The 15,586-nt window shown below is 38.6% G+C and overlaps 5 protein-coding genes across 10 annotated transcripts; 2 read left to right on the forward strand and 3 right to left on the reverse strand.

Annotated features, from left to right (window-relative positions):
• Positions 1 to 186: 186 nt before the first annotated feature.
• On the forward strand, positions 187 to 6,912 carry LOC117614155 (CST complex subunit CTC1). 3 transcript variants are annotated; one of them, XM_034342867.1, is made up of 16 exons: positions 187 to 1,367; positions 1,474 to 1,592; positions 1,739 to 1,813; positions 1,934 to 2,012; positions 2,110 to 2,172; positions 2,254 to 2,331; positions 2,502 to 2,699; positions 3,066 to 3,170; positions 3,273 to 3,551; positions 3,732 to 4,226; positions 4,317 to 4,943; positions 5,042 to 5,133; positions 5,315 to 5,546; positions 5,669 to 5,783; positions 6,090 to 6,424; positions 6,503 to 6,912. In XM_034342867.1, the coding sequence occupies exons 1-16, from the start codon at positions 243 to 245 to the stop codon at positions 6,668 to 6,670; spliced, it is 4,185 nt and encodes a 1,394-aa protein (XP_034198758.1). In that variant the 5' UTR covers positions 187 to 242; the 3' UTR covers positions 6,671 to 6,912. The 3 variants fall into 3 exon arrangements, with proteins under 3 accessions (XP_034198758.1, XP_034198759.1, XP_034198760.1); XM_034342868.1 differs by having other exon boundaries at positions 2,538 to 2,699; XM_034342869.1 differs by lacking the exons at positions 5,669 to 5,783; positions 6,503 to 6,912 and having other exon boundaries at positions 6,090 to 6,262.
• On the reverse strand, positions 6,679 to 8,282 carry LOC117614156. The gene is made up of 3 exons (XM_034342870.1): positions 8,177 to 8,282; positions 7,256 to 7,859; positions 6,679 to 6,971 (listed from the first exon to the last, which is right to left on the reverse strand). Exons 2-3 carry the CDS (start codon positions 7,721 to 7,723, stop codon positions 6,816 to 6,818), a joined length of 624 nt encoding a protein of 207 aa, XP_034198761.1. The 5' UTR covers positions 7,724 to 7,859; positions 8,177 to 8,282; the 3' UTR covers positions 6,679 to 6,815.
• A 545-nt stretch (positions 8,283 to 8,827) lies between these two features.
• LOC117614922 lies at positions 8,828 to 9,426 on the forward strand. The gene is made up of 2 exons (XM_034343859.1): positions 8,828 to 9,050; positions 9,145 to 9,426. The coding sequence occupies exons 1-2, from the start codon at positions 8,876 to 8,878 to the stop codon at positions 9,402 to 9,404; spliced, it is 435 nt and encodes a 144-aa protein (XP_034199750.1). The 5' UTR covers positions 8,828 to 8,875; the 3' UTR covers positions 9,405 to 9,426.
• Positions 9,427 to 9,480: 54 nt separating this feature from the next.
• On the reverse strand, positions 9,481 to 13,275 carry LOC117614921 (aspartate aminotransferase, chloroplastic). 4 transcript variants are annotated; one of them, XM_034343857.1, is made up of 12 exons: positions 13,131 to 13,275; positions 12,833 to 12,908; positions 12,628 to 12,699; positions 12,351 to 12,545; positions 12,198 to 12,236; positions 12,023 to 12,112; positions 11,810 to 11,918; positions 11,619 to 11,728; positions 11,270 to 11,413; positions 10,872 to 11,038; positions 10,133 to 10,397; positions 9,481 to 9,943 (listed from the first exon to the last, which is right to left on the reverse strand). In XM_034343857.1, exons 2-12 carry the CDS (start codon positions 12,902 to 12,904, stop codon positions 9,812 to 9,814), a joined length of 1,395 nt encoding a protein of 464 aa, XP_034199748.1. In that variant the 5' UTR covers positions 12,905 to 12,908; positions 13,131 to 13,275; the 3' UTR covers positions 9,481 to 9,811. The 4 variants fall into 4 exon arrangements, with proteins under 4 accessions (XP_034199748.1, XP_034199747.1, XP_034199746.1 ...); XM_034343856.1 differs by having other exon boundaries at positions 12,833 to 12,904; positions 13,056 to 13,275; XM_034343855.1 differs by having other exon boundaries at positions 13,056 to 13,275.
• Positions 13,276 to 14,540: 1,265 nt separating this feature from the next.
• LOC117614205 (60S ribosomal protein L39-1) lies at positions 14,541 to 15,302 on the reverse strand. The gene is made up of 3 exons (XM_034342930.1): positions 15,192 to 15,302; positions 14,931 to 15,034; positions 14,541 to 14,809 (listed from the first exon to the last, which is right to left on the reverse strand). The coding sequence occupies exons 1-3, from the start codon at positions 15,192 to 15,194 to the stop codon at positions 14,761 to 14,763; spliced, it is 156 nt and encodes a 51-aa protein (XP_034198821.1). The 5' UTR covers positions 15,195 to 15,302; the 3' UTR covers positions 14,541 to 14,760.
• Between the last annotated feature and the right edge of the window lie 284 nt (positions 15,303 to 15,586).

The raw sequence follows: 15,586 nt of genomic DNA on the forward strand, positions 1-15,586 counted from the left end.
CATGTCATACTAATATATGAACCATCATACCACTCCAGGCCCAAAATAAACGAAATCATATGAAACGAAGCTGTGGGACTGCGACGCGTGTGAGATTATACTAACAAAGTCAAACGACGAGTCGTTTTGGGTTTTATAAACCCCTTCGTTCCCGTTCCCGCGCCCCCACTGCTTCTCTCACTCTCTTCTCTGTGTGTGGAGAGAGCTTCCACAGTTGTCCTCCTCCTCCTCCATCCTCATCAATGGAAAATGTGAGAATTTTCACAATTGCAGAGCTACTCCAACGCGGTCGTTCCCTCACCGCCACATCCTCCATCTCCCCCAATTCAAACGAAACATCAAAGCCCTCCACACGCTCCATTCCCATCCACTCAAACCCTAACCCCAACCCCAATCCTAGCCATAAGGTTCTCCCCCCTCTTGACCACTTGACCATCATCTTCGGAACCCTAACCCTCCCCACCGCCATCGACGCCTCCGCTTCAGCCTCTTCAAATACCACTCCTCGATGCTCCTACAACACTTGCTTCCAATTCTCCGACGGCTCGGCTTCCATCTGCTGCGACATTCTTGACTTCGACGTTCGGATTATCGGGAAGAAAATCAGTGTTCTTGCTTGGAATTTCATTCCCTGGAAACGTGGTGGCGGATTCTTGGAGATTATCAGATGGAGTTTTCAAGATTCCAATAGCGGACTTCGTCCCTGTTCGAATTTCAATTCCATTCCTCTTGGTTCGGGCTCTTCAAGTGGCCACGAAGACAGCTCCAGAGCTCGTCATGGTGTATTTGGCGCATTGGAGGTAGTTAGCCCTGTGTCCACTGTTCCCTGTGCAACCGGTCATAGCAATTTGAAAACCAATAAGGCTTCAGATTCAAGCCATTCGTCAAGCCTCCGAGGCTTTTTACTCCAATTTATGGTTTGTGAGTGTGAATTCTGCAGTTCAAAGGAGGCAGTTACAGTTTTGAAGGATTCAATTCAAGAAAAAGATGCACATTCTTTTAACAAACCAATGTTTGTATATTGTTCAGGTTCTGTTTCGTCGTGGCATCCTGTTTTTACAAAATTTGTAGGAAATGTTGTGGCTTTATCAGGCTTGAAAAAGAAGTTGGTTTTTATAGGAAAGGAAGAATCTAAACTAATGTATGTAACTACGGAAAATTCTGCATTGCATCTGCTTAGATTGTCCTGGAAATGGCAACCAAAATGTACAGCTGTTGCCAAGGGAAAAGGTGAATGTGGCACATATAGAGGGATAGTCAAAGGTGTGTATATGCAAGGGATGGTTGTTGAGTTGGACAATGAGGTGTGGCTTTTGTTAACTGATCAACTGCTTACTCCACCGCATAGCCTTAGGGCGGGTGCACTCGTAAGTCCTATATCTTTTGTTAAATTTTTTGCCTTAAATGATTTTGATCTATACTATTTGTCAATTTGATTTTTAAAACTTTTCAATTTTTTGGCCTTTTTTTCAGGTTTCTGTGAGAAATGTCCATTTTGTGAACCCCAGATTTTCTTGGACAAAAATTCTTATACTTGGTGCTTGCTTTAAGACTAGTGTTGTTGTGGAATCCTTCTCCCCACTGGAAACTGGGTAAAGACATGTACTGTGAATTGCACTTGAGATAATTGTCAATCACACCCTTTTTTGGATGACCTAATATGCATTTAAGCCATTTAACATCTTTGGGATGCCCAGACATATGCATGCTCAGAAAGTAATATAATTGCATGCTGCAGGTGTCATATACTTCCGCAATCACAGAGTTCGTTGGGGAAGTTCATTGAGTCCTTAACATTTTCTGCCAGATTATGGTATTGGTTTTTGTTGATATCTCTTTTCTGTTTGGATGGAAAATTCTCTGGTTTTGTTTCCAATGTTTAGAATATATTACTTTCCTGGTTAGTTTACTAAGCAGTATGGTTGAGTTTCAGGGTATTGCTTATTGCCTCATGTTTCCGGAAAAAGTTTTCTGGCATCTTATCTGAGAAGGAGATTTTGGGAACAAAACATGTAATTTACCTTTGAGTTGAAGCATTTACTTTCTTGCACAGTGGTTGTTATGTTATTACCTAATAGGGTGAGTTGGATGGTTGCAAGGTGTTACCAGAAGGGAGGGTTTGTTCAGATGTATGCTAGTTCACAATTTCCTTCATCGATGCATCCAACTCGGGTAAATTGGTTTTGCTTCTGAATAAGCACACTTCTTTTGTTATACTTTTCTGTTAAAATCTTAAATAGTTTATATTCGCAGCATGGAGTATTCATGGAACTGTGCAACCATGATTCAAGTGTCTGTGGTTGTGAACCATACATCGGTAACCCTAATTTGGTATGTCCTGCCCAGAATCATTTGTGTGATGTGATCTACGTTTGCATTGGGTTGCTTCTGTTTAATGTTGGGCACCTTGTTTAGGTGTAGAACTGTCAATTTCTTATGGCTGTTTGTTTGGTGTTAAGTTAGTGCTGAAAGGTAACTTTAATATATTTTCTTAAGTTCAGGTAGTGCCCTTATCTATTTTCATATGTCATTGTGAGGCCTTTTGGATGAGAGCAGTGCAGTTGGAAAATAGCTGTGCAAAATTGCATGATGACAAGAAATATGGCCTTCAATTCTGTGAAGGGAGATCTCACGTTCAGTCTGTTAGAAAGATTTTTTCAAGTGAAGATATAGGTGTATCTTTGATGGGAAGTTTGAAGGTTAGTGGTTGGTTTCCTATTTCTTAACTTCTTTAGTTATACTGCTGAATGAAATTGTCTATCCCAGTTGTCTAAACTGCGATTTTGTTCTTTGACATAACAACTGTACATGATAATATCTGGTTCCAAAATGCTGGGAAGTACAGAAAGCCTTAGTTTGTTGTTTGTGACAGAATAATGATTTACTGCATGACATTCAGGTTCTTAGGTGTTAGCATATTAATAGTCAAGTCTAAATAATTTATAGTTGAGAATTGCACATTTACAATTAAATACTTTTGGTTTGTCATCACCCTAACATTTGTGTAATTCAACAATTTTTTTAATTACAGTTGATTTATTCACCATTTTATATTGAGTATACAGACTTCTCCATCTTCTGGAAGGCTGCAGTTGGTTGATGCAACTGGGAGCATTGATGTTCTTATACCAGACCTTCCATCAACTTGGGATGCCAATAGAATATACAAGGTCGTGTTTTACAATAGATTATCTGGACATAGCTACTGATCTGTACATGTCCATTACACCCTTTATGTATCTGGACTCACTTATTTCAGTGTGGCTTTCCAGGTAGCTGACTTCAGTCTTGTTATTGAAGGAATGCCTCAGTCTGTGGAGTGTATAGGATTGCTCGACAATGATTTATTCTCATGCAGAACCATCTTTCATTTCATACCGTTAGCAAGAAAGATGAATTTAACAGTTTATGTTTACTTTCGTCTGAGAAATTCAATGTGCAGAAATCTACCCATTTATCCTTGTACTGGACCGGGAGAAGATTTGAAGAGACTTGAAAGTGGAATGTTTCACTTGCTTTTGGTTACCCACAAATTTCCAGTGCTACAGAAGGTATATTCCAAATTTATTATCTTATGTAATTTCAGTGATGTTTCCAAAAGCTGCTCTGAGGAGTTCCACATACTTTTCATAAGCCCCAAAATGGAAGAAGGGGACTCTTGATAGTAGACATGGAAATACTGTCTGTGTTTCCTTTACTTATTAGTGATCTACTTACTTGAATTTTAACAGTATCAAGATGATGTCGTTATAGAAAACTCTTCAAGCATGTTTGTGGAGGCTATAATCTTGCCTTGGGATTTATTTCTTGCTGGAAGCTATGAGATTTCATGTCCAACTAGGGCTTTTGGGGATAATCCGAAGAATTCCATGGAAAGTGCTGGTGGAAATTACTTGGACCATGTTTCTCCCAAGAGGCATAAGGTTAATCATTCATCAAGCAAGGGATTAAGTTCTAATTCAGTGAACAATTCCTCCGAGTCAGTCAGAGAACCGAGTTCTTGTTCTATTTCTTACAAGGAATCCTGGGAGAAACAGATATATTGTGACTTGACATCTCGTGAGATATCTTGTTCGGCTATGATTAGTGGAGTTAACGGTCACAGTCTAGTTGGTTCAGTTATCTTGCATTGCACTAGGGCCAAATTAAATAATGGTGGCTTTTGCAGACCAAGTGGACAGAAGGTATTGCTGGAGTTTACATCTGAAAGTTTTTATAAGTATCAGGTGCGTCAGATTTCTCCTTTTCATGGTTAGGACATGCTTGAGTAAATAATTCAGTGAAATAAACTGCACTAATTTTTGTTTACATTTCAGTTGTTGCATATTGGTTGTTATTATATCACGAAGCATGACGGAGAAGATTCTTTTTGTAATCTCAAAGATTCTAGCTATTCCAGCAGTGATAACATTCTTATCCCTTCCACAACCCATCTGTGGAGCCTTTCGTTTACTTCTGATGAGATTTGTCAAAACAATAGCTCACCAAAGTGTCTCCCATTAGATAACTCTCTGAGAAATAATGAGGTTCTATCTGAACATCATAACGAAGTACGTCTTCAGATGTCCCCCGGAAGTGGTTCTGAAAACTCTTCAGATATTTCTCTCTGTCTCTGTGAAAATGTTATCAGTTTTGGAGAGGTAATCCTGAAGGAATTGGAAGAGGGCCTGATCAAGCCAGTTGTGACAGCTGAAGGGATTCCTAAAATATCTTCATGCATTAGTCTTGCAATGACTGCGCCTCTGCTATCACTTGATTCAAACGGCCTGTCTCCTGAGGGAAATCTATTATCTTTGTGTGGGCATGTCATTGCTGTTCATAGTGTGGAAGACAATTCTGTTAATCCATATTTGAACTGTCAAAACGTTGGTGATCCTCTTCAGTGGAGATTCTTGCAGAGAGCTAAAAGCAGTTGTATTCATGTTTTGGTAGACCATCATATTGTAAGTAACATTTCTATATTTGTATCATTCTTTTCTGTCTCATTGAAAATAAAAATAAAATAATATTTTGATATCATTTCGTCATGTTCATCAAATAGGTAAGGCTATCTGGTTCCTTGAGTGGACATGCTTTTCCTGTCGGATTTGGACCTGGTGTGGATGCAACATTTCACCGGGTTCTTGAATTACGGTATGCTGTCTAATTAGTCCTTGACACTTAACTGCCTTATCCTTCAGTCCTGATTTATCGTTTGGCAATTTTGGTATTCTCTCTTGTCTAAGGGCATAGTCTGATAATCTTTAGAGGCTTTTAGTATTGCACCAGTCATGTGACAAATTTGTGGGCTTGACGTATATTCTTTGGTTTCCAGGGGGCAAAATAGATGGATGTTGACATCTGTATCATTTATTGTAATCAATTCCATAAGGGCTGTCAGCTTCCAGAATAACTTCATAAAGGTAGATAATGAATCATGCAGCGACAAGTGCTCCAGTCCTGCTTCATACATGCAGAATGCTGCACCTCTAGACTTAGTTTCTTCAGGTTTGATTTCTGAGTTGGTTAAGTGCTTGGATTTCAAGCCCATGCGGTTTCATTGCAGGGTAAGTTGTATATTGTCTAGTTTCCTTCCCTACATGATTAAAAAAAATTTATTTCCTCTTCACAATCTTGTTTGTGGGCGGTTGAAGCTTATTCTTCTGTATCAACATTGAAATTTGTACAGGTTGTTGCCATCCACATCCTAGTTCTGGAGAAGAAATTTAGAAATGTCAATTATCAACCTAAAAATCACTTCAGGCCGTGTCTTGTTGACATCCCACTTGCCGGTTTTGTTCTGGGTAATCTATTTGTTTATTTAAGAAATTTTGCTATGTTTAACCCTCGTTCTGCATGTTGGCCAAGTCATCAGAAAATTGTAAAGGCATGGTGCATTTGTTACTACTTAATGCTTATCATACTTGGTGAGTATTGATAAAGAATTCAGACTATCATCAACACTTGGAAGCAAGCTTCTTTCTTGTGATGAACAGATAAAATAAATTTTTTTTTAAAAAAAATTATATTTGCTATCGCCGTGTACTCTTTTGGCGTTGTCTTGTTTCCCTGTTCAGGTTAATAATCTTTTTCTCTATCCTTATGTGTAGATGATGGCTCATCCCCATGTTGTTGCTGGGCTAATTCTGAAAGAGCTGCAACTTTGCTAAGGCTGTATGAAGACTTCCCACTGTCAGCTTTTGAAGGCAGTGGCTGGACCTTAAAGTGGGTCAGGAAAGGCGACAATGCGTGTAGTGCCACCATGTACCACCTCGAGAGAATTTTAAAGAATCACGACCGGATTACGGTGAAGAACTTTGGATCAATGTTTGATTCTTCCTATCAAGATCTCGCTGTGTCTGTGAGTTCTGACAATGCCCTCAGTAGCCATGATGAAAACCTTATAAAATTCATAATCTTCAATGCTTGCTTCAGCAAATTTTGGGTGAGTTCATTTCCAACTAAATTACTGTGGTTTCACGATATAGTTAAAAATCAATTGATTTAGCTACTATATTTGCAGACCGTAATCGGTAGGATGATGGATCCGAATGCAGTCACGCGGTTGAAGACAACAAACCTACTGGAAACGGAGATGTCTATGCATTCCATGCAACATATATGGGCCAGAGAAGTTCATTACACAAATCCCCTCACCGAGGCGAGGAATGTGGTTCAAGAACTCTGTTAGACGGGCTATTGTATTTAAGACCAATTTATGATGTGCAGTAATCAAAGGATTCATATACCCAAAAGCATCTGTGCTGTGAACTCATGAAAAGTAGGCTTCATTATCAAAATGCTGAATAGATGAGAAGATTCAATATTTGATCTAGCTATTGCTTTTTGCAAGGACGCTTCATCTTGAGAAGATGAGAGAGACCTGCTATTACATGTAGCCGACTACTCGGAATGCCAGTCTTTGCCAGCGCCCTCCCCTTCTTGTCCACCAGCACAAAGCAAGGAACATATCTAACGTCATAATGGAGAAGCTGCATTACCAACAAGAAAAAAATAATCAGACAAGGGTCTACTATGTAAACCAGATTATATCATGAAGACAGCAATTTCACCCCCAAGAAAATTACAAGCAAAATAGCGAGTAAAATACCAAATTATTTCATGGGTTCATCAACGTTACCATATTAACATATAAAAACCCATAAATAAAAATAGCTACATCCGTGTAGATATAGAATAGTGTTTTGTGAGCAAAACTAATGGGTCATTCAAAACCAATATCAAGAAATAGAGATACTTGTGGGTGGTAGTGTACCTCGGGAAGCCATTTATAGTTCTCTGCATCTGCCATAACAATGTTAAGCCAGTCTGAGTTCCTACCTTCAACCTCCCTAACAAAATTAAGCAGAGAATTACACAGCCTGCATTTGGGTGAATAAAACTCAACCACAGTAGCCTCTTTCCCACTTGCTAAAGCTGAGGCAAATGCTCTATGCTCTGCCTCCCCCTGCTCTTCAGGACCCAAGATTGTTTTTGACTTCAAACTGTTACTCTGGCTGGTTCTTGCATCCAACTGGGAGGGCATAAAGGTATTGGCCAATGAAAACGAGGACCCGGAAACTGAGTTGACGAAATTGCAAGCAATTGACCCAATAGTTTGCAGAGATTTGAATAACCAAGGACCCTCAAAGTTGCAAGCGCTAGGAGTATTAGCTTTAGCATTTTGGTTCATGTCCCACGGCCATGTCAGACAAAACAAAGGGTGTTTAGGTGCAGAACCCATTTTCCTATCTAAATTTTTTATCTCCCTGAATTAACACTTTCTGAATCACTTCAAGTTCAAACCCTAATGGATGGACATTTGTGACGAAACGTTGACAAAATTGCAGATATAAAACAAACCGAGGGGAGGCGGTGAACTGCATTAGGATACAAGATATAAGGAATAAAAGTTAGCATTGGGGGTTTATGGAGCCAAATAAAACAATAGCACTGTCAGTTAAAGCATTCAAGTTCCCTTTTCATGGTTTGCAATTCAAGCATGTTAATGGGTTCCCATAAATTCATAAACCCAGTTAAACCCCCAAAACCAAAATCAAAATTTTTGGTGCTACCTTCAATCTAATCTAGCTGAAGATCGAAAACAAAACACCCCAAAGACGAAAGCTTTAGATTACTTTTAAAAAAAACAAAGATAAAACATTGTGAAATATTCGAAGAAAGTATAACTACTTACCCCCTGTAGTACCAAAGATTCAATCGCTTGCCTCTGACATAATTGAGTTGCAGAGAGCGAGAGACAGACAGAGGTATCTGTGTAATTTCAATGGTGGGCCTCAGTCGGTCACTTCTTCTGTGAGCTTTCTTGGGCTTCAGTATTTCGCTACACATATTGGGCCACCAGCTGATTTTCATGGGCCAGGTAATAACATGGGCCCACATAGCACCGTTGAATTGAATTTTTAGGTTATAGCCGTCAGCCAACGAGAACGACCAACAACCCACATTCAGTTCAGTTGTTTTTAGAGACCTTATTGCCTCTCTAATCATAACCATAAACATGTTTTTCTTCTTCCCGTAAGTAAGTGGACTTTCGCCAACATCTTAAAGACCAAACCCACTCGTCGTCAACCGTTGTACCCTCTTTTCTTTGTTTTCTATCCAATGGCACATGAAACTTGAAAAACGGCAAGAAAACCCAGAAACAGCACCAGACAATTGACAAAATCTACATTTTCTATTCACAAAAAATGAATTTTTTACAAGTTTTCCGGCTCCTCTAGTGAGAAACGAAGGCAAATTGTGGCCGATTTGCTTCAGGACATGTGATCAAAATGCACTATATAAACCTCTTCTGCTCATATCCCCATTACCACAATCTTATTAATTAGATTTCTAGCTCCTTAGTGCCCTGTTGAGGATCAGGAATTTGAACATGGGTTTCAGTTATGGTTCACAAGGATTCATTTTGATTCTTGTAGCTGTCTCTCTATTGGCACTTGGTGACGCTAAAACTGTGGTTGTAGGAGGGTCACAAGGTTGGCGTTATGGCTTCAACTACACTCATTGGACTCTCAAAAATGGCCCCTTTTACATGAAAGACACACTTTGTACATTTATTTTAAAACTGAATATAATGTCACACTTGTTCTTCTTTATTATTTTTATTTTATGTTTTAACGTTCTAATTATTTTGATGTGCAGTTTTCAAGTACGATCCACCAAGCAACACCCGTGCTCATGACGTGTACTTACTTCCAAACCTATGGAGCTACATAACATGTGATTTCAGGAGGGCAAAGTTGTTGGCAAACAGTACACAGGGAGGCGGCGAGGGGTTTAATTTTGTGTTGAACCAGTGGGGGCCTCACTACTTTGCTTGTGGCCAGGGTGCCAATAGCTCTCACTGCAATCAGGGGCTCATGAAGTTCTTCGCTGTGCCATGGCCCCGCTGGCATTTTTGATCCTCATGCCTGGGAAGAAGCAGTGCTTTGATTTTGCTGTTTTTGTTTGTTTTATGATTCCATGATTATACATGTATTCAATAAAATTCAGGCAACCTCCTTTTTCCAGGAAATAAATAAAGGTTGCAACATATCGACCATGAATATGAACTTGAGATGAACCTTATTATTATTACAATCTCTGTATGTCTTGATAGGTAAGAGGTAAGCCCCAAAGGTTGATCTTCTCCTGCTATCCTTTTGTCGGTGCTGTTGGAGATGCCTCTCCTTTCTGCGACTGCTGATTATTATTAGACGATCTCAATAAATTATAGACACAAGTTCACAGGTGCTTAAATATGGGGAGAGGCTCAACAAAATTTTCTTAGCATCTTCCTCAAAGTGGTACCGCAGCTATGAATTCTACTTCAACTAACATTGTGGTACGAGTCGATGATTGCATCTGATAGGTATTCACATTTCGCTAAAGATAATCCTGCCAGGGAAATTCTTCCATCCTTTGTCATGTATACATGCCACTTGTTTGTCATGTTCTCGGTCTGACCAGACAAAAAAAAAGGTCAGATGTAAATCTAGGGGCAGGGTTTATGGTCAATAAAAATAAATAACTAAACGATCAAATTTGCACGAAATGATGCAAGAATGAAGAGGACCAGGAACAAAATTCATATCAAGAGATCGAAGACCTATAGATAGACTTAGATCATAGTTTAACAGGAGGGAATTACCTGAGCCTTGTTCAAGCCTGTGAAAGAAAACATGCCAATCTGCTTAAGTATGAATGACCAATCCTTTCCACTCTTATCCTTTGCAGTCAAGTTATCGTATAGTTTTTGTCTCACGTTCTTTATCCTTCCAGCCATCATCTCCATCTCTGCTTTCCATTCACCAAAAAGTGTTGGATCTCCAACTACATTGGCCACAATTCTAGCCCCATGAACTGGAGGATTTGAGTACATAGGTCGAGCAATCCTCTTCAGTTGGCTCTTTACCCTGGATATAAAAACTAAAATCATTAGCAGATCCTACAAATTCAGGTATGTCACTATATCTGATCGCAGACTCAAGTAACCACAATAATGTAACAAATTACAAGAACCAGTTCTTTATTTTTATTCCTTTCTTTGCTTGACAAGAGTAGAACCTAGGATCTACCCAAGTCTTTAAAACTTGAGCCAAGGCACAAAAGATGGTTTAGTGGTTTGCAGATTCAAGTTTCCCAGGCATTCAAATGAAACCACAAATAGTATCCAACACCATACAAAAGATCCAGAAGGAGGCTTCAAAACATGAAAAACTATGACGCACGTTGCAAGTGTTGGACCACAAATTGATCCAGAATGCAAAGAACAGGGCTTGAAATAGCAACAGAGAAAATTAAGTAACCATGTTACTTAGTAAATTATGCAATTATGAGCATTGTCTTATGCCAGAAGATAAATATGTGTAGTATAGTTTCTACTGCACCTTGTTGCTGTATCAGATGATGTGCACACAACATTGATTGCTCCAATTCTTTCTGCATAAAGACCAAGGTTTTTACTGTATGACTGAGCAACCAATAACTCTAAACCACGTGCAGCAAACAATCTGACAGACGCTGCATCAGTATCCAAGCTTCCACTAGCAAATCCCTAAAAGCAGAATGACAAAATTCAGACATTAACATTATAAAATAACTCATTTCAACAGGAATTTTAAACCATCATACTTCAATATATTATTAACTTTTCAATATGAAATAGATTATTAGAGATTTCATTCCAAAGCTTCAGTGTTATCACTTCCATTTCAGCATTAGAGAAATTACTACAGAAACTAAAATTACAGTATGACTCCAGCCAGTAGTGTGCAGTACTATGTACCTGGTATGCAACATCGAAAAATGGGATATGGTTTTTTTCTTGAATGACATCAGCAATTTTTTCCCACTGGTCAGGGGTTGGATCTATGCCAGTAGGGTTGTGAGCACAGCCATGAAGCAGCACAAAAGATCCTTCAGGTGCTGCCTAGAAGATGGAATGGCATACAAATTAATAGTAACTAATTCCATATTAACAGAGAGAGAAGATATAAATATATTACAAATGCAATTATTGAATAACAAAAACATGTGTTCTCAAGATCCAGGTGATCAATGAGTAACAATTTCAACAATCCATAACTCAATGTAATAACCATTCGTGCGCAAATTCCTGTGCAAAACTATATTACCTTTATGTCGGATATCATCCCCTCAAAATCCAAACCAACTGTTTTTGGATCATAATATCGGTACTCTGACCATGGAACCCTAGAGTCATTAAAAATATTCTTGTGGTTACCTGCAACACAATTTTGTTAGGAATGAAAAACGAGTAATCTTGAGACAAGTCTTATAATGATATGGGAGTGATGATACAGACCCCAGGTTGGAGATGATATTAAAACCTTGGCCCCAGGAAAATATCGTTCAATAAGAGCTGCAGCAAGACGAAGAGAACCAGTTCCTGATAGACCTTGAACAGTTGCTACCTTAAAGAAAGGAAAAACAAACAGTCAAAAGACCAATATAAGGTCAAAGAGATATACTACATGATTAACTTCACAAGAGGCACGAGTTCTGATTTCCGACATACTTTTTGTTGCTTTATTACTGGGTTGTCTGCTCCAAATAATAACTCCGCAGTGACCTTATTGAATGCTGCCAAACCTTCTATTGGGAGGTACTGCATATTTTAAGTGAACTGCAGTTAGTAAATCGTAATTTCAAGAAGAACAAACCACATCAGTTAGATTGTTGTGTATAATTACCTCTTTGTTTTCTCCCCTTTCAATCATAAGATTCTCTGCCTGCAAAATAAAAGGATTTCACTTTAAAAAATTTACAATAAGAAACTCAAGATTTCAAAATCTCATTAGCGAAAAATTATCCATTTCATGAAGAGAGGAGGATAGCAACCCGACCTTCTTAACAACATCAAGCACGTATGGCTGAAGCTCTTCTGTTCGATATGCCCCAACTCCAAGGTTGAGCTTTGACTGATTTGTGCTAGCTTTGAATGCTTCGGAAACTCCAAGAATTGGATCAGGCGGGGCCATGGTTACGCCCTCAAATTTAGAAACATTCACAGCAGCTACCATAGATATCCGACCAAAAGACTACAGGCAAGACAGCAAAACCACATTAGCATTAATGTTAAACAAAAATTCCAACAAAGCCATAGCAGCTCACGGCATTTACCTCTGTCTTCGCAAATAGATTGTTCCTTTCCTTGTTCAAGCTCAAAAAGGAACTCCCAAGCTTCACCTTCCCCTGTTGAACAAAATCACACCAATGAATTAAGCCGAAAGTCAGTACTTTCTCGGCAACCAAACAGTAAAAGATAAGAAAAGAACGAAACCGTTCATGAAAGTCGCAATTAATTACGAAATGAAATGAGCGGTACCTTGGGAGTCTCATGCGTAGAGAGTGAAGCTGAGGGAGACACAGAAGCTAACGAAAGCATCGTTGAAGCCATCTATCTGAAGCAAAAGCAGAATGTAAACGGTTATTTGCGTGTATAATCAAGAAAACAGCAGAAAAAATTGACGAATCAAGACTGATAATTACGCGATCTACGAGCAAATCAATAGCTAAGAGTAAGAGATAATGATTATGATGCAATCAACCAGATGGATTCAGATAACGGAGTTGAATGAATCGAAAGCTGAAATTCGACGAAGAGATGAAGTTGAAATGAGAATGTTTTTGTGGAACTCAGCGATAGAGGGCGTTGAATACGAAGCGGAGTCCTCAGCGTCAGCTGTCACGGAGAGTGAATGAGTGAGGTCAGGCTAGTACTCTGCCTTTAATCAGTGGAGCGTTTGGTCGTTATATTGGTAAAGTGGGAGGGACGTGTAGCTTACAATTATTCATATATCCGAGCTGCTCGGTTATCGCTTGTATACAAACAAATTGAGTAATTGTTCATGAATTTGAGGTGCTACTTTCGATCCTTTCCTTTTTAATATCCGAGATTCTATGCTTGATTCTTCTTCCCATATTACTTACATAATCCGAAATTTTATTTTCGATTCTTCTTCTCAATATTTCTACGTTATAAAAAGTGATTCGTTTGTGTGGGAAAAAAGGAAAAACAACATTTTTACCATAGGTCATGTGTGAATTAATGATGAATTTTTTTATGTGAAGAGATATCGAAACGTAGTGTTATTAATTATCATATTATAACATAATTTTATTTTATTTTAACAAAATTATATTCCAAATTTTGGGTTAATTTCAATTTAGTACCCTAAAACTTTCCACTTTAAAACATGTTTGCCCTTGCACTCTCAATTTTAACAATGGGAATTATGTACCCTAATCATTTAAAAAATTTGCAATATGATTCCGGTATTAACTTTAACGTCAAAATTTTCGTTAATTGCATATGTGGCAAGGTTGGATCCCACCTATTCACTTCTTTTGATGCTAGTTTAGGGGTATTTTGGAGCAAGTAATGTCTTCCTTCCCAAACCCATATGACACAAAAAAATCTCGCCCAAAACCATTTGACATCAATTACCTGAAAATACCACTCAACTAACATTGAAAGAAGTGAATAAGTGGCACACAACTCACAAGCATGCCACATAGGCAAATTAATAGAAATTTTGCTATTGAAATTAACACCGGAATCATATTGCAAAAAATTAATAAAATTAGGTACATAATTGTTAAATTTGAGAATGTATAAACAAACATATCTTGAGGGTGAAAGTTCACGGTACTAAATTAAAATTAACCCCCAACTTTTTGTCCAACATACGTGTCACAGGCACTTGCAGAGTAAAGATTGAAGTTCATGTATTTTCAGAAAAAACTTCAGAGATCTGAAGATAAATTCTCAACTTGATTCTTTTTTACTTTATCCTGCTGGCAGACGGGAAAAGAAATTTCAACTTGATTCATTTTAGTTTATTCATTTTCTTTCAAAAAATTATTGAATAGCTGAAAAGTTCTTGAATCAAGAACAAGTGCATACAAATTAGCAGAGGAAATCAGCTATGAGGAGAATTTTTCATCTCATCAAACACAAACAATCATGATTTGCCCTAGCATAGAATTCTCCTGCAGAAACCAGACGAGAGATGGAGCAAACACATACAACCTCAGATGAAGGATTTGGGTGAATTGGGAATTCATTTGACACTTGAAATTGATTCAGGGAAGCTAAATCATAATAAACGTCTGAAAATTGAGAGACTCTTATGAGTTCTTACAACTGGGTTCTCAACAAAGTACAAAAACATTAAGCTCTGGAGTCTGAATCAAAACTAAAACCCCTAATCAAATTACAAAATATGCCAAATGCCATTGCAGCAAAGCACCTCAGAAACCGAGCTTGGTGCGGCGCCAGTGCCTGCGCTTGGCGTTGTACCTGATACATACATGAACAAATTTGACAACTTGTAAGCATCTAATCTGAGAACCGATCAAGAACAAAATGAAAATTAACAATGAAATTCCAAAATAATTAAAGCAAAGAAAGTAGTTTCAACCTGATGGTGTTGTCGGTCCTCAAACGGATCCAGTGAGGGATGGGCCTGTTCTGCCTCATCTTCTTCGCCAGCTTCTTCTTGATTATGAAGGTCTTGTGGGACGGCTGTGCATATTCATCATAAACCCAAATGAGAAATTTACTTAAATCCCATGAAATCAACAAAGTACAGGAACAAACAGAGATATATATAAAGATCGATGCAATAGATATATGCGTAACCAGAGAGCGGGAGGAAGGGAGAAGAGAGAGAAAGGTTCACCATTTTCGCGCTTGGAGATCCGCCGCGATGGTTCAGAGCAGAGAGCAAGGAGCGAAAACCCTAACAACAAAAACGCACTTCTGGACGACTAAGAAAGACCGGCGCTTTTTTTAGTTTTAATATAAAGGAAGGGCAAAGTTGGAATTAAAGGTCGACTTACCTGCCGGGTAGCTAAGATACTGAACAACGCTGTTTCACTGGCCCAATAAGTGAAGATAGTGGGCCAGATAGTTTGACCGTTCTCTTTTTCTACAGAAAGGTGTGGCTTCATTGCTCCGTGAGGCAATCTTTAACTTGGCCCAAACCAAAACCAGTTTCTAGGTCGGTTCATGCCGGCGTGAAGGCCAGATTATCTGTGGCCTAGCGTAATATGATCCTTCCTGTAGAAGGTTTTC

This window comes from Prunus dulcis, chromosome 1 (assembly GCF_902201215.1).
Source record: "Prunus dulcis chromosome 1, ALMONDv2, whole genome shotgun sequence".
NCBI classification, from domain to species: domain Eukaryota; kingdom Viridiplantae; phylum Streptophyta; class Magnoliopsida; order Rosales; family Rosaceae; genus Prunus; species Prunus dulcis.